The sequence below is a fragment of the Mytilus californianus genome, unplaced genomic scaffold (genome assembly GCF_021869535.1).
Source record: "Mytilus californianus isolate M0D057914Y unplaced genomic scaffold, xbMytCali1.0.p SCAF_7, whole genome shotgun sequence".
NCBI lineage: Eukaryota > Metazoa > Mollusca > Bivalvia > Mytilida > Mytilidae > Mytilus > Mytilus californianus.
Window position 1 is genome coordinate 53,786,180 of NW_026262723.1, and position 26,076 is coordinate 53,812,255.

At 31.4% G+C, this 26,076-nt stretch overlaps 1 protein-coding gene across 1 annotated transcript; it reads right to left on the reverse strand.

Annotated features, from left to right (window-relative positions):
• Positions 1-1,940: 1,940 nt before the first annotated feature.
• LOC127708456 (uncharacterized) lies at positions 1,941-25,875 on the reverse strand. The gene is made up of 6 exons (XM_052213324.1): positions 25,785-25,875; positions 7,795-7,851; positions 5,702-5,758; positions 3,905-3,940; positions 3,428-3,503; positions 1,941-3,076 (listed from the first exon to the last, which is right to left on the reverse strand). Exons 1-6 carry the CDS (start codon positions 25,873-25,875, stop codon positions 2,473-2,475), a joined length of 921 nt encoding a protein of 306 aa, XP_052069284.1. The 3' UTR covers positions 1,941-2,472.
• Positions 25,876-26,076: the final 201 nt, after the last annotated feature.

Here is a 26,076-nt window from a genome sequence, read left to right on the forward strand (position 1 = left end):
ATCAAGAATTTATAAGTGTATTATGTTCTCAATTGTTAATAAAAATTTGTCCTGACAACTTTGATTTAGCATTGCAAGATTATCGCAGACATGTTAATGTATTTTTTCTTGGCTGTAATAATGAGATATTATGTTTGTTGACAATATTTTGTAATTCAACCTTTCAATGTGTATTGATATATGTTTTCCCTGCTATTTTTTTTTTTAGCATAGGAAGGTTTTATGTTTAGTATTCGTGATTTAAAATGATGCTGATAAAATTAATGTTTGTAATACATATTTTTTAAATAAAGAAACATTAATTGTACAAATCTTAATGCACCAGGTGAATTCGAAAATATCAGTCGACAACTCTTTCCAACAGCTGTTAAAAAAATACTGAAAAAGGCACACATAATTCAGTATTACTCTTTTTTTTTGTCAAAATTCCTTCCTAAACAGGAAATCAATACCACATTATTACTTTGTATGACAGGATTAAATTGGAATGCATTTTGTGATTAACACTTGAACTAACAAACTAAAGTAAAATAGATAATATTTGTTACTCACTTGCATCCTTCAGAATAGTGTAGTTTGTCTAAAACATATATAAAGCCATTGAATAAATCTAAATATAAGTACCAAGTACTGAATTATACATTGCATATACTTACCTCTGTCTAGTGGAACATTTGTCTTCTGTGAATCGTCTGGTAAGATATTTGGTACTCACTCTAAAATCGTAAATACTTATAAATTGCACATATATGGTTTTAATCAAGCAACTGCTCTACACATATTATTCTCATTTTTATTTCTTTCAGTTGAAATTTAAGAGAGGCGGAAGAAGCTAAAAGGAATTACGATATCCAACCTCAAAAGTTGCAAGAAAGTCACTGAAAACGCCACGGCAAAAACCGATAAACGACGAAAAGACACACGACTATCTACAAAACACAACATAGAAAACTAAAGGCTGAGCATCACAAACTTAACCGAAAACCGTACGTGATCCCGTGTGTTCCGGAAAGGTAAGCAGATCCTGCTCATGTAAGTACAAATTATGCGATTAGTCTCATATTGTGATGACAAATTCCGACAACAGGGAGGTTACGACAATTTGAAAACAGATTTCCATAACGCTCAACCAACTAGTCATGGTAAACGTGCAAATTTAGTAGGGATGACTTTAAATATATATCATGAAAATTCGTATTACTCTTAGCTGGTTAAACGTATGCACGGTATTTGCTATGAACTTACATATTTATCTTTTCACCAAGAGATGTCCAAATCGCCATAATGCTGGTTTGTAGCAGTTGAAAACTACAATCCTTCGAGATTTTTTTCAGTTTTGGACACTGATTGCATAGATGCAAGGATGTAAACGAAAAATGAGTCTTCGGGTTATTTTACAATACTATAAATCTATGGAAACGTAACATATCAGAGACGTGAATTATAATTTGTTTTATTAAACTGTATAAAGCGGAAAGCTCTGAAAACTTGCTTGTAATGTTCTTTATGTATTTCATAAGAAGTCCTCAAAATGCCAGAACGATTTCATAAATTCTAAAGATAATCCATTGGATTAAATTTTGAGTAAACATGCAAATGGAAAGTTATATAGACGTTGCGTTTCTTTAAACACTCGGTATATATCTAAATACATTTACAAGGTAGCAAATGAATGAGAATAACGTAATTATGATTGATATTATGACACTAAATGTTAATTCACGAGAACTTGAAATCCCCTTAGAATTTTATTTTATTTGATATAATTTCTTTAGATGGAATTGAGTAATTTGAATACATGATGTTCCTTATATGCCACAAAACGTTTTGCACGAAAAGAATAAAATGACATCTTATGTGGAACCTTATATGTTTTATGCTCTTCCCAACTAGTTAAGATATGCAACTTTTATTATGAATATATTTTCTGATAATAACAATGATAATAACAATGAGCAAGGATCAGTTCTGTCTAATGACATGTATTGTTGTGGAAAATGTTAACATTAAAATCTTATAACTTTATATCTAATGTTGGAAATGAACCTTGTGTTTTGAAAGTATTTTCTGATTACATGTACATTTGTAGCTATGAATAGTGAAAATAAGTGCCAACGAATGGCATTTTCCTGTATCCTATGTAACTAAATAGCATATGCATTAGTTTCCCTTTTCGCGAAAAGACCTTTTTTTAAAAAACGTTCCATGATACATTAATATGATTGCCAAAAACACAATCATTGTATCTTACATATTGCAATGTAAAACCCGTATGTGAACACATCTGTTGAACTGAACACTAAAAAATGTTTGACTTTCTTCAACTACTACCAAATATGTATTTACAAAGTATCACCTGCTGTGTTAGAATATATACATTTTTTTTAAAATCAAACCGAAATTAAGCATGTTGAGGTCCAAGTACAAAATATCTATATATATATATATATATATCATATCTATTGCATGGGTTTATGTCCTTGTTGTGATTTCATAATCATCTTCTGTTTTTTTACCAAAGAAATGATCATATGTATCTTCTCTCCCTTCGTCATTTTTTTTGTGACTTCCAGAGTCATAAATTGTATCAACGGCATGGTTATAAATGTTATCCTCTAACTGTTTGTGACGATTACTTCCTGAATGGTCATATACTCCTTCCTCAGATAAAGCATATTGAACCTCATCGCCAATTTTCGTTTCCGCATTCATAACAGGCTTTGCAAACTCATAATCTGAAGGAGTGTTAGACAATTTTGTTCTATTGAAACCTGTGGCAGATGGATCTAATACCATATAACTGTCTGTAGTTCCTGTTCCGTCTTCTCTAGTCTCATTAAATCTTGTTTCAGCTGTCTGATCCACGATCGAATATTTATCGTCATTCAGAGTTTGATTGTCTGATAATGTTGTGTTCCGACGCACTGCATATGCAGTATTGCTATATTTGCCATCATTTTGCATATGGCTGGAATGATTAGCTGTTAGTGGTAAAGCTATATCTTGACTTCCAATGTAGTCATTTTCCCCGAGATTGTTTCCTTTTTTTTCTCTTGGTCTGCTCTTGGATGTATGCCTTTAATATACATTACGAATAGAAGCATTGTTTGTATTATGACTCAAATGAAGTATGTAAAAAAAGTCATCTCTGTATAATTTATCAACGTAAAAACATGCATAAAGAAAATATTGTTTTAGTTTTAATGGCTTTCTATTTTAAGATCATTTTTTGTAGTACAATAAAAATATGCAAACATTAGTTCCACGAGAAAACTTCACGCATACAAATTGAGTTCATATTTATTACTTAGAATCAAATACTAATTTCAAAGGATTTAGGAAATATCAAGAATATTACGTCGATCATTTCAATTTGATCAAGTAGAAATATTTAAAACCCTAAAAATTCAAATTTATATAAACATACCTTCTAATGAGAACAACAATCACAATTACAACACAAGCTAGTAATAAACCACCAATAACCAAGCCTACAACTAAATCTGCAAAATGTAAAAAAAAATATGACATAACCTTTACAGTTATCAATTGGCGGCAAAAGGGGAATAATCATATTTCAAAATTTTTTGTTAGCAGTGGAGGACAAATTTTGGATTGTCATGCTTTCTCAGCACTAGTTAGTTTATCAATTTTTTATGTATTTTGTTATCCAAATGAACAAATTAATTAAGCTTTGTTTTTGTAATGTCTGTGGTGAATGCATGCCAACTTAAACTATGGGGTAAAAGGTAGTCTTTTCGTCGTTGATTGTTTTTGTCATGGTGTTGCCAGTTTTCCTTCGACCTATGAGTTTTGAATGTCCCCTCTGTATCTTCCAGCTCTATTTTATATTAGATAATTTGAAGTCTCAGGTAAGACACAATAAGCGAAAAACAGCCTTTACCTGTTGTTGAAACACTTGTAACACTGGTATCACTTACTGTAAAGAAATTAATTGATATATTAATATATCGACTATAAAAATACTGCTATCATTGTCCCGAACATAACATTTGAGTATCATAAGATATATCCGCCTCAAAGGTGAAATGACTGTAGAGTTTTAATTTCCATGTTAAAGTATTTGAAATCTCAAGAACTTCTTACATTTGATTAATAATGGTGGAACATGAAAGAGTGCAACCGGTTAATAGCACTAAAGGTAACCCCGTTAATTGTTTTTTGTAAGCTTTAACGTTAAATTGTTTCTTTTTTCAATCTCATCAAACTTAACATTATTTCATTGAAGTACAAATTAAAAATGTTTAAAAACAGTATATTAAAATATATCCGGAGTGTCCTCCTGTTTCCTTTTATTTTTTCAGGAAGCAAAGCAATATTTTTGTTCTGTTTCTTAAACTAACGATTGGAATCGATTCCATTGTGATTGTTCAACTGAATGCTATTGGTGAAGAATAAGTCCATGGAAGAATAATGCTGAATCTATATGTGTGATAAACATTACAAATGGCGACAAGTAATAATTTATTGTGTCTATCGGTTGCAACATGGGAAAAGATGAAGGAAATGAATAATATTTTTACCTCTCCAGGACAGGGAACTTTCATGCATTTTACAATAAATTCTACGGGAGTTGTTTTTCTCAGCGTGAGTTTTAAAGTGCATTCTATAGAATTTATTTCTCACCTGCTAAATGTTAATCATGTTAATATGAAAAAAATATATATATGAATTTCATACTTTCATACTTGAATATGATAAAAAAACAAAAAAACAAAAAAAACAATGCATTTGAGAACTTAAACCATGAAATGTTTTTGCAAGGTTCACAGATGGACATGATGGACAGTTTTTTAAATAGGACAACATTGCAGTTTTAGAATAAATCGTCACGTATCTCGTTATTTGCCATTTCTATCATTGTTATTAACATATCATTTTAGCAAAGAGATAAGCCAAACATTTTTAAAAGAAAACAAAATTGTGTTATTTACTGCGACTACTTTAACAGTTACTATAGAAAAAATTTAATCCTTCAAACATGTACAGGTACAGACGACGTGATTTAAAAGTACCGTTATTCAAACAATTTTATTCTTTTTAATTCTTTAAATCAATTAATTGAAAATGTTCAATAGTAATCAAATGTACCAGGCTTATAATTTGATTCGCCAGACGCGCGTTTCGTCTACATAAGACTCATCAGTGACGCTCAGATCAAAATAGTTAGAAAGCCAAACAAATACAAAGTTGAAGAGCATTGAGGATCCAAAATTCCCAAAAAGTTGTGCCAAAACGGCTAAGGTAATCTATGCCTGGGATAAGAATACCCTAAGTATTTCGAATAATTCATTCTTTTTGAAAAGCAATTTTTTAAAATTATGAAACTTGCATATTTTGTTGATTGGAATAAATGAAAGATTAATATGCAGTAACTAAAGGAAACTGCAAATATAAGAAAGCTTAAACTGTCTGTTAACTAGGATTTATGTTTCCCATAACAATGTCGTATTTCGTCATGCAGCAACAATACCTTTACTACAGATTTTTAAAATGAAAGTTACAGAACAATTTGTTGTCAACTCTATTTAGTCAGACGAAATACTGGGATAAAAAATTCAGGTTCCCATGGTTTGTCAAAATCAAACAAATTTAATGGTGTATCTGAAATAATATGAGTGTTTTACTGAAAAGAGAATCAATTATTCTTATTCTTGTTGTGTTAAGAATTAAGACCTACTTGCACTTGATACTTCTCTTGATGTAGTAACTGATTCAACTGTAGTAGTTTCTGCAGCTGAAAACAAATACTTGATGAATATTTCATTAATGGTAGCCCTGCAAGATTACATAGACATGAATGTTAAAACGAAGTTATTATTGAGCTTTATATTTAGGCTGAAATAATTTCCGTTGCAATATGAAGTCTGTTTGTTAAGGGAAATACAACCTGCTACATGTACAAAATATGGAACTATCGAAACTTTGATAAACATTGCAATTGATGAATTCTGATAATAAGCAAGTATTTTTTGAGTCTCATCATGCTTTACTTCTTAGATTAGACTCACAATATTTTTGTTTTCGAATCTTATCGTTTAAATTGTAATTATTGAACTGAATGCCATGGAGTAACTAGTAGTTTATATAAGAGTCATGCAAAATAAAATTAAAAATATTGTGATACAGCTCACGAAAGACATTTGATTATATGTGTCAACTTGTTGAAATAATGGTGAATAGAATAAATATGATATTATGAAATTATTTTCTCTACAAATGAGTTCTATAAAATTTATACCTCAATTGATATGAGTTCATAGAAAAAAATTGATATGCACATTCGATGAAAAGAAAAAATTTCCAAGGGTATAATAAAATTTCACAAATCGAAGTAATATACCACAATTCTGATATAAAAGGAAACAACGAACAAAGAATTATCGAAACAGCAGTTTACAGTTTACAAAATGCTTCAAAGTGAACTATAGACTAAGCAACACGTACTTAACAAGTACCCGGCCGTGTCCACTTGTAATTGTAGTATTTGTATTTTTTTATCCATCTGATGAGTTAAGCCTCTTTCAACTGTTTTTTATAGTTCGTTCTTATGTTGTACTGTTACACCACTGTCCCTGGTTAGGGGGAGGGTTGGGATCTGCTAACATGTTTAACCCCGCCACATTCTGTATGTATGTGCCTGTCCCAAGTCAGGAGCCTGTAATTCAGTGGTTGTCGTTTGTTTATGTGTTACATAATTTGTTTTTCGTTCATTTTTTGTATATAAATTAGGCCGTTAGTTTTCTCGTTTGAATTGTTTTACATTGTCATTTCGGGGCCATTTTATAGCTCACTGTGCGGTATGGGCTTTTCTCATTGTTGAAGGTCGTACGGTGACCTATAGTTGTTAATTTCTGTGTCATTTGGTCTCTTGTGAAGAGTTGTCTCGTTGGCAATCATACCACATCTTCTTTTTTATATTAACGAAAGCAGGAATGATCCGATATGCTCTTAAACTGTAAGCAATTACTACTCCACTAATGACACTCGGCATGATGTTCGTTGCAAGTTAATAGTCGATGATGATATGCATCAGGTGATATCTAAATCAAGATAACGAGGACTGGGATGTGGCTTTGACAATTTGAACATATCGGTATTCTGTGGTAATAAAGATATTCCTTTCTGGTCAACCAAATCACAACAGCGTTTATACAAAAACGAATGACTTTAACTTAACCGTTTTGAGCATTTGGATCAGCAGCTTCGATGTAAGCAGCAGAACTTTATCTTTTTGGAAAAAATGATAGAAAACCCAACCTCTATATAATATAAATATATATATGTACTCAAAGTGAATGGTCTGCTTCAATTTTTCCACATATTATAAGGAATTTCACAACTGGAAATCTATTATCATCTGTTTTGTCGTAAAGTTGTGATCCTACCCGGTTCTCAATTTCAATCATAAGATATAAGCCAATATATGAAACAGGACTTAACTGTACATGTGGTATACTCTTTGTATTCGATAGGATAGTCCTATTCAAAATAGGCTATCATTTAGCTAGTGGGCATCATCTATTATATTACATCTACAGAAAATAAAGTTTAATTGTAAATGCAGGCTTCTTTTCGTTCTTCTTTTGAAGGTTACGCTGCAACTACTCTTCTTCTAGAAATGTTAAAGAATCGTCAAGCTAGAATATCTAAACTAAATACAGGGGTCATACAGGAGGTCAAAATCAACTGTTTCATACACCTTAACCAATAAAGTTATTAGATGAATAGAAGATCATTTTGTTACTTGTTGCCCTATGCGTTCAGTCCTACCTTCATCTGAACCTTTCGTTTTGGCAATAACTGAAGAAACTGTAGAAGTTCCCACAGCTGAAAAACACAATATGTTTATTTCACTCATTAATAAGTAAATCTCTATATGACTACAAAAATGTTTTATAAAAAGTAGAGTGCACACGCCAGCATGTCTTGCCAATATGATTAATTCAATAAAAGTAAATCTCTACATAACAACCAACAAATATATGAAAACTAGGATGCAAACGCCTACATGGTTTGCCTTCTTTACTGATAAGGTTTGAAGATATGTTGAAAATTGTTGCTTCATGCTTTTACTACACGTACTCCAAAACATGTCAGTATCAATGAACCATGAGAATGAGGTCAAGGTAAGACGGTAACATACATATAATAATCATTCCGTAAACCAAATGTAACTTATCTTTAACAATAAGTATCGAAGAAACGGTCTTAATCAGGAAAAATTGACACTGACCATTTATCCATGAGAAGAGATCAAAACAAGTTGAACCCTGTCGACAGGACGTATTAGCAAATGAGAAATTGATATACATATGGAATAATCACTAAACATTAACGTTGTTCAATTAACATTAAAATGAGGCCCAGGTCAGGTAATACTTCGAGACAGCAATAAACATGTGACAATTATTCCATTCACTGACCATATCTGACCTATTTGTGTCTTTGTCTGTTTGATATCTTCCGCCTTCTTTTGTTGATAGTAGAAACGGACATTGTTACAAAACTTTGACCAATTAACCATGCAAATGAGGTCTAGGTCAGATGAACCTTACCAGCCGGACATGTACATCTTGAAATGATTTGTAACACCAAAATAATTAACCTTTTACATATAGTTTCTGCGAAAGGCACTAAATTGCGAAAACTTTGCTTTGACTATTAAAAGATGAAAAAGAGATCAACCACGGATGAACCATGTTACTTGCACATAAACACTTTTTAATAATTTCGTGCATCAAATATAATTGACCTTTTGTGTATGGCTCTGAGAAACGGACTTAACCACGAAAGCTTAATCTTGACCCAAGAGTCATGAAAATTCAGATCAAGGTCATAAGACGTACATGTAAACTTAACAACTATTAATTCATACACAAAATAAGTTGATATATATCTGTACAAGGCCCTAACCATGAAATGTTACGGTGTTACCTTAATCTTAAATGTAATCAAGATCCGATGAACCCTGTCTTAATAACATGTATTACTGGTAGTTATTCTATAAACCAAATATAGTCCTACTATAACTTATACTAACTGATCACAAGCACAATTCAGTTTTTTTTAATCAATCGCAGAACCATGAATTTGAACCCCGGTATAACTGATGTAAGTCACACAACTACAGAGCGTAAATATGAAAAGTATCTAAGTTTTAACGTTCTTAGATATGTAGTCAATAAAAAATCGTTTACGCCGTTACAACTGGATTAGCATCCTTTTTTATCACAGTCAGCGACGTGCGAGATAAAAAAAAATGTTGTTATACTTTATGTACAATCTAAAACAGAATCGTATAAACATTAAAATGTCCAGTCTTGTTTTGATGTATATTCATCTATGAAACATTTGCATTGTGTTAGTATAGTAAAACATTACGCTTTCGGCCATTTTTTTTAGATTTATATTTAGTCCGTTTTCCGGCATTTCCGGAGAGTAACAACTTCAGTAGAGTATTAAACGAAAAAAAAACTATCGTACTTCTTAAAGCCTTATTATATTCCCCTTGTGCACATTAACACAATTATTATTTTATATTATCTGTGAGAAAATTACCTTCACATGTGTACTCGACCGAAAGCCAGTTTGATTGAAAACATCTTTGGTCTTCTTTGATTAATTTCGGGAGATGGAAGGTGCAAATGTCCGAATTGTTGATATCGTTACATAAAGTTGTAATTGATGTTTGGACATCTTGGTATACTGCTGAACAGTTGTCAAGCTCTCGATCGAAAACTAAAGATGTTTCGATATGTTGTAAATAATATTTTGAACATTCATGAAGCGATATAGATTCTTCAGTTTTCTGACATGTCTGTGAAGTTTTCATCAAACCTACAAATATCAAACCTTTCAATTTAGTAGTTTAACTTGCATACAACATTAAACAATTATTCAAATAATAATAATAATAATATTAAGAACAATAATAATAATAATAATAATAATAGTAGTAATAGTAATAATAATAATAATTAAAATAATAATAATAATAATAATAATGATAATAATAATAATAATAAAATGATAATAATAATAATAATTAATCTACAGATAATTATAATCAAAATAATATAACTAATGATTAATTGGTTCTATCATATTATAGTAATAATATGAATGCACTGTGCTTTAGTTTTGCACTTAAACTATTATTATTCCTACCTGTTGCCACATTACCAAGGGAAATATCTGACTAAACTTTTTATTAAGATATAAACTCATTATACACATGTAAGTACACAACTTGTACTCGTCCCGTACAAAATTAACACCACAATAAAAAAGAACTCACAAGTGAACATCAGATAAAAAAACATGACATAATACTTATTACATACATTTAAAAATCTCATGATCAATAATACCACAAAACAATTGTTGGCATGTATTGACAATTAAGCGTTTTATGAGTATAATTTATATAAAGTGTACTGAATATGTGAGCACTCGTGGTTTAGTGGTATATGACGCATAGACTGACATCTGTGAGGTTTATAAAAAAGTACGTGCAAGCTCGATTCGTTTTAAATATGAAACTCGTTTTTGAAAGGTAAAAATCTTGTAAGTTAAAAATTACAAATTAGATTACAAGTTAACATATTAAGTTAACACAGAGATCAGTTGACTCTTGAAAAATAATCTACAGTTAGAACAGTATACTGACGTCAAACAAATGGGTTAATGCCTAAACCCGAACAGAAAATGAAAAACATGACGTATAGAAAGTTGAGGGTGTTGTGAGTTGTTTTGTTGAATTGATATATATAATTTGTTGAAGTAATATTGTATTGCGTATTTCAAAATCATATGCATATATATTGCTGTTGTAGCTGCTTTATTGAAGGTTAAGAATAAAGTGATCAAATCTCGGTTATCGTCCAGCTTTCGATATTGAATGATCCCGGTCCTCCTTGGTACGTCAGGTCCCAGGTATTATATTAAAAAGGTAACATATCAAAATACTTAAGGTGGTACCAAACATCTTGACTAAAACTAATTTGGCTCGTTTAATTTATATAAAATTTTGACAAAACATTTACTTTGACCTTTTGACAAAAATATAAAAATTTCAAAAAAGTTGAACCACACACTTTATCGGAAATATATCATTGGATATATTGCAGTTTGACAAACACTAATTTTGATTATTGAGAAGCTTAATGTTTCCTTAACAATAGAACGTGATTAAAACGTGCAGCTGATTTTTTAAAAGTTATCTCCCTTAACCCTTAACTTTAATAAAGATTATCTTCACCCTGACTAATCTGTTAGGCCGAAAAAATACACGGCTTATGATATTACTTAAATGAAATTTTGATTCCTAATTCTGATTAAATCCAAATATAACGACCGTGTTATAAATGCTTCCTTCGGTGTCTTAATATTGACAGCCATTTTTTTCTGGGCCGTAGCTTTTTTTAGCCAGGGTGATATATGTTCCTAGCTAAGCTGCCAAATCCCGAAGAAAATACCCAACTTAAATATTGTAGTTTAATAAAAAGATTTCATCACGAACCAAGATTTTGAAGAAGTTCATACCATGTACTGCGATCTTTATGAACTTCGGTCTTGTCTGTTAAACAACGGACGTTTAAATTAATAGACTTGTTCTCTTTTCTACTTTCACTTGATTCAGTTTAATTGAACTGAAATAAGGAACCTTAGTAAATCACTAAGAAACAACAAATGTTTGGTATCTCTCATAGGTAAATTTGGAACTTATATTTCTTTTATTCCGTATATTATAAATATTCCTTTAAGGTCCCTTATGGTACTTTTAAGGAAACAAACGTTACCTCCCAAAAACTTTTTTTTAAAACATTTCTTCTTTTAAAAGAACTGTGATGTTGAACTAAAAAATCAATAGACTTCTTCCTCTTTTCCATATATTCTTAGTGTATACATTGTCTGTCAGCAAGAAAGGGAACCATCTTGAAACTGTTTGTTTCGGAAACACTAACGTGACGACGGATAAACATGTCAAATTGGTTTTGAAAAAAATTACGTTTTCTTCAGACTTCCTAAGTTAGATTTTAAAAATATTGTATTCAAATTCCTATTTCTTCCCAATGAAAGATCCAAGTGAATGTTACTGTTGTAATTATTCTATTTATATTACAAGACCAAATTGCATTATGGGATTTCACATCTTTATACAATTCCTGGTAGACCAGCAAGCCCTTAAGGCATGTTAAAAATAATTCAACAGTGGACGATCTTCATGTCCACGGATGGAACATTCAGCACAGTAATCAAGATCTTTTACCCCTCGAACACTTTCTTGATTATTTTCCCTTTAAATGGTGCTGCATAAAGGACTACATAATCAATTAAGTAAACTGTGAACATGTGCTAACTTGAGATGACCGTTACATGATATTCTGTAAACAGAAAATGTTTGGGCAATGCATGTGTAAACGCAATACACGGTTAAGTATTCGCACATGAAGCTTGATACCAAAATGAAGAAATTTTCATTCGAATGTCTTAAGAAACATCTGACAAACGTTTCTTACAAAACCGTAGTATTAGGTAACCAGAAAGCTGATTAGCAACGAATGTTACAATATATCACACGATAGAGCATGCTGGCATAAGGCATGCTCCAAAATTTCAGACAGCTTTATATTTAGTTCTTAGCAACAACACAACGACAACTGTACACATGGCCATTATATATTTTAAAATATAAGTACGAGATTGAGAGTTAAATGAGAAAGCGAAAAACAAGATACTACATGATCATATGAAGAAAATATCGGGAAGCTCTGATTTTTCTTCCAGAAAAAACAATGACGAAAATGTCAGGGAAAGGGCGACACACAGACGGACGGACATAAGAACGGGTAGACGAACAGAAAGACGTAAATCACAATGACTCCTTCCTACGGAGCAAGGGTAGAATTTAAGCAATAAGAGCATATAATAATAAAAAAGGGTCTCAAAACTATGTTTCTTCGGATAAAAGGAAATTAGATTAAAAATTGCAGTACATGATTGTTTTGTTCTCCTTTATTACCTGAACATGATCGCTCACGTAGTGAAATATCATCTAATGCTATATAACTCAAATAGCCGTCTCCTCGAACCCCTTCAAATATAATCCTGTATGGTCCTGATTTAGAAATGGTAAAATTAGCAAATTTCCACGTGTTTTCTTTATTTCCGGATTGTGACCAATGTTCTTGAATGATATTTCCTGAGTCTGTGTAAACATTTAAAGTCCCAATGTTTTCTCCATATATATGATACCAGAAAGTTAAACAGATATCACTACCAGGGCTGATAGTGGTACTGATCAGTTTAGACTTCACATCCTTTGGAATATCAAAACCTGAATCTTTTATGTGAATGTAATGTCCCTCATCTTTTAAAACCAAAATGAAAAAAAAAAGAAATTTAAGTAATATCTATAAGGTAATATGAAATTAGAAATAAAAACGTTTAACTTAGTTCATTGTCAATATTAACAGCTAATTCATTCATTTTTTAATTTCAAGCAATTACGTATAACTATCGTATCTGAAGTTCAAATGAAGTGACAGTCATTTGATGTCAACTTTACCTCATACTAACACGTGCTGAAAACATCCACATTCGTTTAATTGCATATTAGAGTGCACTGGTTTCGGGAAGTTTTGTACTCCAAAAACAGGTACTTTTAATCTGACCAGCAGAGCAAAAAATGCCGTGCTATTTTAATTTCATTATTTTAGTTTTCAAAAACTTCCTCGGAAAGTCCCATGATCTAATAGATAAATATTCAGTGTCTTCTTAACAAAAGGTGCAAGATTTTCTTGAGATTTCTATAGATTCTAGTTGCTGTAGTTGTGTGTCTTTTAATTTGCTTTACAATTTCCTTTTATTTGTCATTGTCCTATCATCTTTCTTTTATTCGTATGACTTTTGACGTGGCTCGGTATTTATGGATCCCGCTAACAGGGTTTTGAATTTAGGCGTTTCTGGTTCAGGTCGGTCATAGAGTTCGTTTTGGCGCAAGAGGTTTTTACAGTGTTATTTCCATTTTGTTTACCTTTGTAATTATAGTTTACTTAGTTTGTACTTTATCGAGAAAGTGTATACTTTATACGGTATGTACTATCTACTACAAAACTTTTTTATCGGCGTCTTTGTCAATTTAGTATCATCTACAAAATCTTATTGTTGGCGTCTATGTCAAATTCAATATCAACTACAACACATGTTTTGTTGGCATCTTTGTTAGATGTATCTGTATGTTGTCTGGATTTTGTAGTCAGTTGTGTGTATGTCTGTTATGTATGTTTTTAATGTAAGTTTTTGCTGCTGGTTCCCAATTATTGTTAAATTAACCTATTATGTATGTTTTGAGTGTACATACAGTTTCATCAATATAATAAAACTATAATCAACTGTCATACAAATGGAAGGTTTAGCTAGCTATATAGCAATGTTTAAATCAAGCATTTCCTTTGTTTGATTTTGTCAGTTTTTATGGACTTCTCTTTGAATTGACCTTGTAGTTTTGTATTTTTGTTATACTTTTTTATATAAACCATAAACGTCTCAACAGGAAACCATCATCATAACTGATATTGACTTAAGAAAGAATAACTTGATGGTAAAAAAATATTATTTATATATTGAAAAATATATTGAAAACGTTTGTAAAATTAGGGAACAGATTGTTTCAATATTTACAAGACAGAAAGTGTTACTAAAAATATTTAACGTGTTTTTTCGTTTACTCCAAATCATGTAATGCCATAACTGTAATTCAGAAGTTAGAATAAACGATAACATTAGTTTCTATAGGAGCCCAGCCAGATAGTCTTCATAAGAACAGAAATCACTTGAAGATATACTGTATTTTCAAACAAGAATAAATATTACTAAGCATTAAAATGAATGACATGTCGCTTATAGTTAATGATAATGTAAACCCATACCAGTTCCAGGGGTGTGATCATAACCTGGATCAGTGTCCTTTGTTGCGGTTGATCCAATAGATATTGTCCAAATGTATGGCGTTTCAGAATGTACCAGCCAACTACAGTTTTCTGCTTCAAAGTTACAGTCCAAGATAAAAGCTAAAATACAATATTTGTAGGTTTGTTCGAGTGAAAAACAGCATACAAAGGAACGATTTTGGTCTCAATACTATGGCCGGAAAAGCCTGGAACAAACGGACAGCGTAAAATCTTCTTGTTCAACGCAGGAGTTTCAGTTTTCCGACCGAATATTGGTTGTTCTCTCCCTCAACCTATAAAAACTGACAAACACGAAATAGCACAATAGTGTTGATAGTGGCGTTAAACACCAATCAATCCTGTTCAACATTCAATTCCTTTGTAAAGATGAAGATACAGACCTTCTAAAATTCAAACTGACCATTATTCCGTGCGTTCATCGTGTATCGTGCGTGTTGCGTGCGTGTATCGTGCGTGTATCGTGCGTGTACCAATCGTGCGCTCATCATTCATCGTTCCGTGTATTTTCCGTGTAACGTGCGTGCATCGTGTATTCTTAATCGTGTATGGTGCGTGTATCGTGCGTGTATCGTGCGTTCATCAATCATTCATTCTTAAACGTGTATCGTGCGTTCGTCAATCGTGTATAACTGTGTACATCAGATAACGTGCATTTGTCAAACGTTCATCTCTAATCGGGTAACGTTCATTCATTGCGGTTTTTATATGATAGTCGGTTATAGAGCTCATCAAATCTTATATTTTATCTCACGGTTAAAGTGTATATATATGTTCCGACTTTAAATAAAATTTACATTCATACTTACTTTATTGTGAACACTTAATTAACTTCATCGTACATAACGTTCATACAGATTCATGAATTTTTGTGTAAAATTTATTTATCATCTGTAAATATTTCGTGGTTATTCAGTGAATCTTGGCTGGGACTGACACATTTTAATATAATGATACATGTTCTACGTACAAACAATAACATGATGACATTTCTACGACAGAACAGTTAAAATTGGAATTTCTATTCAACTGAGCGAAATGGGCTTAAAAATATACTGTTGGCCAACTGTTATTTGTTAAAAAATATTCCGCCAATTAAAAACAACAGTGCTTTTGCAAAATTTAGATGTGGGGTAGCTCCACTAAAAATAGAAACTGGAAAGTATGAAAGAAAAGAAGTCCACGAGATGGCATGTGTTGTAGCTCTACTATTGAAGATGAACTTCATGTCATTTAAAAATGCCCATTATATGTAGATTTAAGACAAATTATGATACATTAAGCTAAACATTTTAATGAACATTTTAACCTTTAATTATCAGATAGCGAAAAAATTATATTTTTATTTAATAACGGCAATGTTGCTGCTATAGTTGCCAAAAACATCAACAATATTTCATTGAAAAGAAACGGCATTTTATTTCCTAGTTCTCAAAGAAAAAATGTTTTATTTTCATATAGTATAGGTGGACACTGTAAATTTTAAATGTAAATGAGTAAATATATTGTGTCTTTAAAGTCTCTCATTATTCTTTTTAAGATTGGTACATTCAATGCAAATGTTATGTTTATTTCTGTGATTCTCATTTTATGTTTGTATGTGGTGGGACTATAATAAAATATTGAATCACTATTAACATGATTAATGTTCAACTTGAGTCATTTCTCCAATGTTGAACAATGCAAGATTATAATTCTTCGCTTATTTGGAAAATTCATATTCTACTAAATATTCAAACATTTAAGTTTTGATAAATACCATTACAAATATAATTTTTGTCTTCGTTTTTGATGGTCACGTGCACGTAAGGTTATTCCATTGAGAAAATACAATATACAAGATTGTCGGGTAAATGTGGATTGCGGATTAAGATTTTAGATGTCAAACTTGAATTAACAAATTAAACTGAGGCGAATTTAACACGAATATGTATTTTCTCTTCAACAGTGTTTTTATTCTCTGTTCTTTATTTTCATTTAAAATAAGCTAAATATGTTTTGTGGAAAATTGAATACAAATAAACATATGTATTTGAAGGCATTTTGATTAATTAAACAAGTATAAGATCACGCAAATATATCCCGTATTCCTTAAGAAGGATTTTAAATTGAGGAACTTTTTAAACTTGAAATTGTGTTTATGAGTTTAAGATATTCTTTTTTATTTAAATTTTTTGATAAAATAGTTAAATATATTGTATTATCATAACAAGTCTTTATTTAAATGGAATAAACATGGAACACTTTCACAGATTCACTTTTCATTGTGTTCATGGTTGCATATCAAGGACACCGTTTTTAATGTATGTCTAAAAGATTAATATCCGAAAAAATAATTCAATAGTACTTTGTATTTAAGAATGACGGATTATTTTACCATAGGGGTATTTTTTGTTCCGTTACTGAGGACATTTTTTTGTCCTTTATGAATCCATATGACAAATTTGACTCCAATAAGGATAAATTTTATCTTATAGAAAAATCGGTAGTTTTTATCCGATAGATTTTGTGTTCATCTTTATCGGATATAAAAGATTGAAAAATACAAACAATTAATTGAAGTTTCGTATGCATCTATCACGATCCAGCAACTTTTGACTAGTATAAAGGGTTGCCTTGGTTTTATAGCTCAAAACGGTATTATTTGTTTTGCTTTACATTGGGCTAAATAATGAAATGTATGTTTCAGAAATTTACACAAGTTTGATTTCGGCTTTGACTCCCGGGGACACTGTCGTTTACAGTAAAAGACGAAAATCTACACATGTACGTTCTTATAAAAAAGAAGTTGTGGTATGATTGCCAATGTTCATCATTATATCATAATTATTGTACTCCCCCTAATAATGAATCTATAATATATGCCACTGGACGTTAAACGATCAACTATTAATTTATCCATCTTATCCTTTTAGTTTTGTGATAATTTGCATATTAAATACATGGAACAACAGGGGCGGATCCAGCCATTTTAAAAAGGGGGGTTCCCAACCCAGGGCAAAAAAGGGGGGGGGGGTTCCAACTATATGTCCCCATTCAAATGCATTGATCGTCCAAAAAAAAGGGGGTTCCAACCCCCTGAACCCTCCCCCTGGATCCGTCACTGAACAACTGCAGAGTTTCACTAAAGTTAGAAGGCCGATATTATTGCACATATAAAACAGACATTAACATCGATCCCTACGTTTTGATCCCCTCACAAAACAACACTTTATAAATTTCATGCATCTATAACGCTTTTCTGGATTTACTTTCACTAGGAACGCTCAATGCTAAATATTTGAAAGCCAAAGAATGTATAAAATAGGAGTGTAGAGCTATATGACCAATAAAGGGCCTATACACATTCACAACATTCTGTGTATTTATGTGTCTGTCCAAAGTCAAAAGCACGTAGTTCAGTGGTTTTCGTAACATCAATTCTGTTATATACATGTATTTGGGCTTTTTTTTGTGGCAAGATACATGTAGCTTTGAAATAAAGAAGGCCGTTAGTTTGCTCAATTGAATTGTTTCATATTTTTTCATGTCGGGCGGGGCCTTTAATAACCGACTTTACAGTTCCCGTATTTTTTCATTATTGAAGGTCGTATAGATATAACTGCTAGCATTCCTCTTGATTTGAACTTTCTTGAATAGTTGACTCACTAGCAATTATACCACATTTTCTTATTTTTACATAAGCCTTCAATCCATCAAAAGCCAATTTAGTCTGCTGTAGCTGAAACCTACGTTTCTTAAAAAAAAATCTAAATTTACATACTGACAATTTAAGAAATGTTTGTCATAGATATCTGTTCGTGATATAAGTATCAAAATATTTTAGCTATGAAGATGTGTAAACCCTTAAATAAACCCTATTTCTTTGGGCAATACCTACGGGAATTAAAATAATAAAAACCATTATTTGAAAATCGGAATATATATGTGTGTATGACTCGGAGGTGCAATGGGGATCATAAAATTTGATGGCCACGCGTGAAGTGCGCTGGTCTGCGCCGAAGTGCGATGAGCTGTTCGATGGTTTGCGATGGTTTATATAACGCGGGATACCTAGATTAAAGTCTACAGATGTGCAATTATTATGAGCAGTATACAATGTCAGTATATAAAGCATTTACTAGTGTTATTGTCTATGAATGTAATAGTTAAAGTTGCCGCGTACTAATTTAGAGATCGTCCTATTTGATGTTTTGCATGTGGAAATTATTCTTGCTTCAACATGTATCTTTACTTAATTTGTTCCTCTAATGAGATCATCATTTACCGTTATATAATCATAAGAATAGTTTCACGGTGGACCCGTATGTATTGAGGGAATGACACTTCATCGTACGTAAAAACAAATCTTTCGTATATTTCCCGTTTCACAGTCCTACATGTATATTGAATTTTACCCACAACTCAGAAAGTTGACCAGCGCGGGGTATGCTTAAACCTCTTATTCTAGATGTCAGGTAACTTACTCGTGTTTATGTTGGATTGCTGTCTGATTGACGAATATCCGTCATTTTATATATATATATAACAAACAAATTTAAATTATATATATATATAAAGAAAAGTTAAGTAGAATCCGTATGCTGGTAACATATAAGAAAATTAATAAAAGATAATAACGGTTTCAATTCATCACTTTTACTAGCGCTTTCACTGCTTTTACAGATCTTCAGGTAATATATATATATTTAAATTTGTTTTTTAGGGATGCATCCAGTTGCACCTTTTTATTTAAAATATATTTCCGTGAAGTAATCTCAAAAGATTACTCACTTCAATAAAAAATAAATAAGGGAAATGAAACCTCTTCTCGCATGTTGCACTTTGTGTAATTGTTCTCTTCGACAAAATACTGCCTTGAACTCAATTTTGGTATAAATATAAAGAAGCCACATTTGGTTCTTAAATGGATATTTTTTAAACACCTAAAGCTAGGTAAAGCCTATCTCTTGATATAGGCTCTTAAATTCGGCAACTTTTAGAGACCGACCGTGCTTGGGCTGTATAGCCAGTCAAGGTCGCTAAACTCTCATTATCCGTTTAGAGATTTTCATAAAATACGATGGTTACTGTCTCATTAGAAACTAAAACCTTATCAAATATGGTGGCCTTCGGCTGTCATCTGCTCTTTTCGGGTTGTTGTCTCTTTGACATATTCATCATTTCCATTCTCAATTTTAAAATAACTAAAAATATGATAAACAGTTGTCAGATCAATATTCATTTAACAAGCCAGTGCGTTGATACAGGTTATATTCTACTGAATTTACTATATCCGTTATTATTACGTAATTATATAAGTCCCGTGTCCAGGTAAAAATAACAATTTGTGGTTTGTATGTCAGGTGAAAGTGACAACGGGTGGTATGTATATTAAAATGTTTATCGTCTTCCATTATACATGAGGGTGTGGATGGGGGTTTATAGAATAGAAAATTATTGACCAAAAAATGAAGAATACAAAAAATAACCAGACAAATATATAGAAAAGAAAATGATGAGGTACTAGAATATATGGAATAAAAAATGATCGACAAAAGGTTTAACGATTAGAAAAAATTGCCTAAAATGATAGAATACAGAAATAATGAATCCCTATTCAGACCCTCATAATCTGACGATGACATTTAGCTTTAGGACAATTATGGGCATGTGATACAGTTTTAGAACCACAGTGATTTTTTTTTTACAAAAGTTCACATATATACAAGCTAATTTTTACAAAATCAATTTGTATATGTAATAAAAATTATATCTTCATGTACTAAATTTAAAAGACAAATGGGTTTGAATTATTCGACATTTACTTATAACATTTCGGTTTCTTGGACATTTTTGTCCTTTGAACAGACATCCTTAACTTTTTTGTTTCAAAAGATAAAGATATGCGGATTTCGGTAAAGAGATTAGGAATATCTTCGTTATAAAATTGGGCTCTACATTTGTGTAACAATTCTTTGTTAATATTTAATTTTTGTGAAAAGAAATTGATACAAGAAGAAAAAACGGTATTTTTGTTGTATATTTATCTAGTAAAAAAAAGTCGGTAATTTCTTCATAAAAGTTCCAACGAATAATCTTCATACAGTATCAAGCAAAATGTCATGTCTAAAATGAGGGGGCCATAACTGATAACACTTTTTCCTTCAAAAAATGAAAAAATAATTATTTGGATAAGAAAATAACCCAGATATTTAGATATATTAGAATAAAAATATTTTTTTAATTTTTTAAAAATCATTTAATATTCATCGGTTTATGATTAAATGAAAAATATAGAAAATTGTTAAGTTGTTTTTAAGGAAAGAAAATAATGTTTGTCCCGAGAAAAAAGCCCCCCCCCCCTATAAATGATCATTAATTTACCTAAGTGGGGGCTTAAATTTGGAGACCGATCGCGAGGCCTGACTGCCATAAACAACAGATAACGAACAGCAAACAGTGGATACACCAATTGATATGTATGAAAGACAACGGCGGACACAAAATGATTGCACTGAATAATTTCAACTACCATTGAGATCGTTTTTTTTCAAATCTCCTTATCAAATTAGAAATGCATTTTAAAAAACCTTGGGATATCTTTTACAGTTTGGAATTGGAATTGGAATTAAAAATTACATTTCCCAAAGAGTTTCAGGTAAAACCCCGAGAATCTCACCTCCTAGAAATTTGAAGTGCCAGGATGTTTGAAAATATGTATGAATTTTATTACATACTTGAAATTGTATAAGGAATATAAAAAGATTCAGTATGTTTACTGTACAAACAAACAACAGACACCAAGTGATGGATATAATTGTGGCTTATATTGTTTTATTCATTTTTACTGAGAGCAAAATTTGATTGATTGATTATTCAGTGGTTGTTTAAACGTCCAGTGGCAAAAATTTCATGCATATTCAGGACGAAAAGTTGTTTCAGAAGTATATTATGAAGTATTTGGTATTACAAATGTTTAAATTTTCTCATTATTTGGTAACTTTCATTTTCTTAGCTATTTCTAATTAATTTGTACGAATCAGATTTTTCTGACAAATTATATATTTTGCTCTAAATTAACTCATACGATTCTGATAATATAAGGAACATTGTAACTTAAGTAAAAAAAAAAAGAGATTATGATTGTTTAATCAGTTGTGATGTAAGTTCGCTCGTGTCAGTCGGATCACTGATTTTCGGCAATATCAAGGAAAAACCGGCACGTTCCAAATATTGGTTAACTACTCATTTAATGGTGATTCTTTTTCTTTAAAAAATGGAATTTATGTAATAAAAATCTATCTATCTCTACCATAGTATGAAAACAGAGTACAAGTAACACGTCCTTTCTAGTCCTTAGTGGCATATTATAAGTCCTTAGCAGTGTTTAGACGTACAGGCAGAAAACAGTCGAAGGCCACCAATGGGTAGAAAATCCCGCACCGAAGGCGTTTTTCAGCTGGTCCCTAAACAAAAATGAATTTTAGTTCAGTGATAATGGACATCATACTAAATTTCGAAACATACAAATATTTCCTAAATTTCGGAACGTAAACATATGATAATTGATTAGTTAAGGTTACAAATTTAGGCAGATAAAAAGAAAGGGGGGGGGGGAGTCAATGCATTTGAATGGGGACTTATGGTTAAAACCACCCCTTTTATCCTGGGTTGAGAACCCTCTTTTTAAAAATGGCTGGAATCGCCACTCTTTAAAACGTAGCAATTTATAAATTATTTATATTAAGTAGAATAATAAAATCGATGAGTTTTATAATTTGACAACACTCATTGATATTGGAAATACTATACTACAATTAATTTATTTAATACATGGAGTGTTTAGTAAAACTGTCGAGTCGGACCAATCAACACAGAAAGCGAGATATCTAAAATTTGTATACCCTTATAGATTTTCATTATCATACATCAATTTTAAATGCAATTCCAAATAAAATGGCTTTGAGAACCGTGTATTATTACGCGCTTATCGTTCATTCGTCAATGAATCATTCACCGTGCGTGTATCGTGCGTGTATCGTGTGTTCATCATTCATCGTGCATCGTGCGTGTATCGTGCGTTCATCATTCATCATTCATTTTTCGTTAATCCTCCGTGTAACGCTCATCGCTCATCGTGCGTGTATCGTGTATCGTGCATTCACCGTGCGTGTATCGTGCATTCATCGTGCGTGTATCGTGCGTGCGTGTATCGTGCGTGTGGTCAGTTTGAATTTTAGAAGGTCTGTACCTCAATTGTCCATACACATACATCGTAACATTTACCTATCAAATATCTAGTATCCAACTTCCTGTTCCTGGTTGTTTTATATCTTTTGTCCAAATATCAATTCGCGTTTGCATAATATAGACATCTGTAGCTGATGGAAAGGCTTTTTCCTCTCTTCTAGATCTACAAAAAAAACTTACCTTTGCTTAGCGCAATGGTGCGTTCATCAACTTCATGTATTATATAAACATATTTGAACGTTTTATCTCATATACGAATATAGCTTACTAAAATATAAAATGCAAAAAAAAAACATATAACAGGAAATATTTTTTACAACTAGCTATAAATAAACAGGAAATATTTTTTACAACTAGCTATAAATAAATATATATATATATATATATATATATATATATATATATATATATATATATATATATATATATATATATGCAGACTGCAAAAATAGCATTTTAAAATATTTCTAGCTCTTTAATAATTTTAAATGACAATTAGGTTGTTTTTTATGATTGCAGAGGAATGCAGTTAAAGAAAAGGGTATCCTCTACTAAACAATTACTGCTTTTAGAAAAAATGTTGTACGATGTAATGTGTGCCACTTTGGTTGATTTCTGCCGAATGTAGTATGATCAATTGAGAATTAAAATTATTAACGCCATAAAGCAACTACAATGGTCAGTGTGTGTTGATTACCAGTTAACAGTTTGTATAAGCATAATTGTATCAATTTATTAAAGGCAATGCATTAATGTTTATCATTGATGTTCGGTAACAGTTGGCACATACTTTCCGAAGGACTTTTATATGAAGTTTAAAAGTTAGCGGCCGAGTTATACCTCAATTATATCCACAAAACATGTGTTATTATGATAATTCTAATCAAATTATTTGTCATTTCTTTCTGTCAATTTCAACGTTAAACCCAAGGATTCCATACACGTATATCTCAAGAATGTATCACAGTGACATCGACAGAGTGTTTTTACACGTTAAAGTAGTTTCGGTAAGATGGTCCATTTAAAATGTCATTTGAATTTAAATATATCCATTTCGTCATATTTATGAAATCATAATTCCTAAATCATTTTAATTTAATTGTCTATGTTGTATTTTGTATATTGTTGTTTGTCTTTTGGTCTCTTTTTTTTTACCATGACGTTGTCATTTCATTTTCGACTTATAAGTTTGAATGTCCTTTGGTATATCTCGCCTCTATTAACACATACATGAATGTGATTCAGTCTTTACCTTTTGTGTGTGTGTGTGTGTGTGTGTGGGGGGGGGGGGGGGGGGTTACACTGCAACACAGCTTTTGGACAACATTTGTATAAAACAACTCTTTATAAAAAAAAAATATATTGTTTTTCGTAAATGTTAGTCATATACATTTCTATTTGAGAAATTCAGTAATTTTGATAAAAGGAAATATCAGTGCGGTATAGGTGAATATATCAAATTGTTGTGAGTCGATGACGATAGAAATTGTAGGTCATTTCACAAAGTGAAATAAGGTATTTCACAGCCCGCAAATTTCAATTCTATTTGCTCTTCTTCCTATATATTTTTTTCATAATTTTTTTTTATTCAACCATAAGGTCATCTTCTCTACATTTTGCGGCCACGTTATAAACCTTTTTTCAATTACAGTATTACAAATATAAATAAGAGGAGAAAAATACCAAGGGAACATACAATCTCATAAGTGAAGTAAAACTGAAAACTGCCTTGCAAAAGAAACCCAGAAAGAAGACAGAAAAGACAAACAATTAACCAAAACACCACATAAAAATTCAAAGACTGAGCAACACGAACCCCATCGAAAACTTGGGTTGATAGGTATCATGATTACCAGACGTTATGTTATTAGAAACAACAACGCATATGTTTAGAACGTCTGAAGTTGTCATTGAAAATTATTAAAGGGCTGTAATTATGAAGCGTTTTTCTTGCAGTCTATCTATATATATATATATATATATATATATATACATTTAGTGCTAGTTGTAAAAATCATTTCCTGTTATATGATTTTTTTTTTCATTTAATATTTTTGTAAGATATCCACTATTCTTATATGAGAAAAATGTTCAAATATGTTTATGTAATACATGTAGTTGATAAACGCACCGTTACGGTAGTTCTTAGCAAAGGTAAGGTTTTTTGTGAATCTAAAAGAGAGGGAAAAGCCTTTCCATCAACATCTTATGGTGGGAGAAACACGCCAGGCAGAATCAATTTTCGTTTTTAAAAATTCTTTATGGAAAATGATATTGCTTACCGCATTTGTATTTATCTAACAAAATAAATCCCGACACATTTGTGTTAATACATGAAAGACAATTATTTTTTTCTTGTCTAGTTTAAATATACACCGTGCATCAACTATTATATTAGAAGTAAGAAATGCAACTACAATATAACCAACCATAAGCAATGTAATTCCATATTTCTAATCTTCATATACGTTTGTTTTTGAAAACAAAATATAAAAGAGGAGACAGCTACAACGCGTATTTATCAAACTAAGTTTATGTGCAAGTCAGAATGCTTACCCCTTTTATCACATGAACCCGGTAGCAGTGAAATGTCATCTACTGCGATATCACCGCTTTTGGTCGAACCTCGTACTCCTTCTAACGTCATTTGGTATGGCTCTGTTATTGGAATATCAACGTATGCCAATTGCCATATATCTGGTTTATTTCCTGACCTTGACCATAGTTTTTGTGTCATATTATCTGACACTACGTAAACATTTAACGTTCCCATTCCGTTTCCATGCATATTGAACCAGAAGGTAAAACAGGAATCACCATCCGGAGATACAGTCACACTTGTAAAATT

Bases quoted from the DNA above. Each gene is read 5' to 3' on its own strand.
- LOC127708456 (XM_052213324.1), bottom strand. From the start codon at position 25,875: ATGACGTTAGAAGGAGTACGAGGTTCGACCAAAAGCGGTGATATCGCA. The intron at 7,852-25,784 runs GTAAGCATTCTG...TGTGTTTTTCAG, and splicing joins GGGTTCATGTGATAAAAGGG to CTGTGGGAACTTCTACAGTT. The intron at 5,759-7,794 runs GTAGGACTGAAC...ATTTGTTTTCAG, and splicing joins AACGAAAGGTTCAGATGAAG to CTGCAGAAACTACTACAGTT.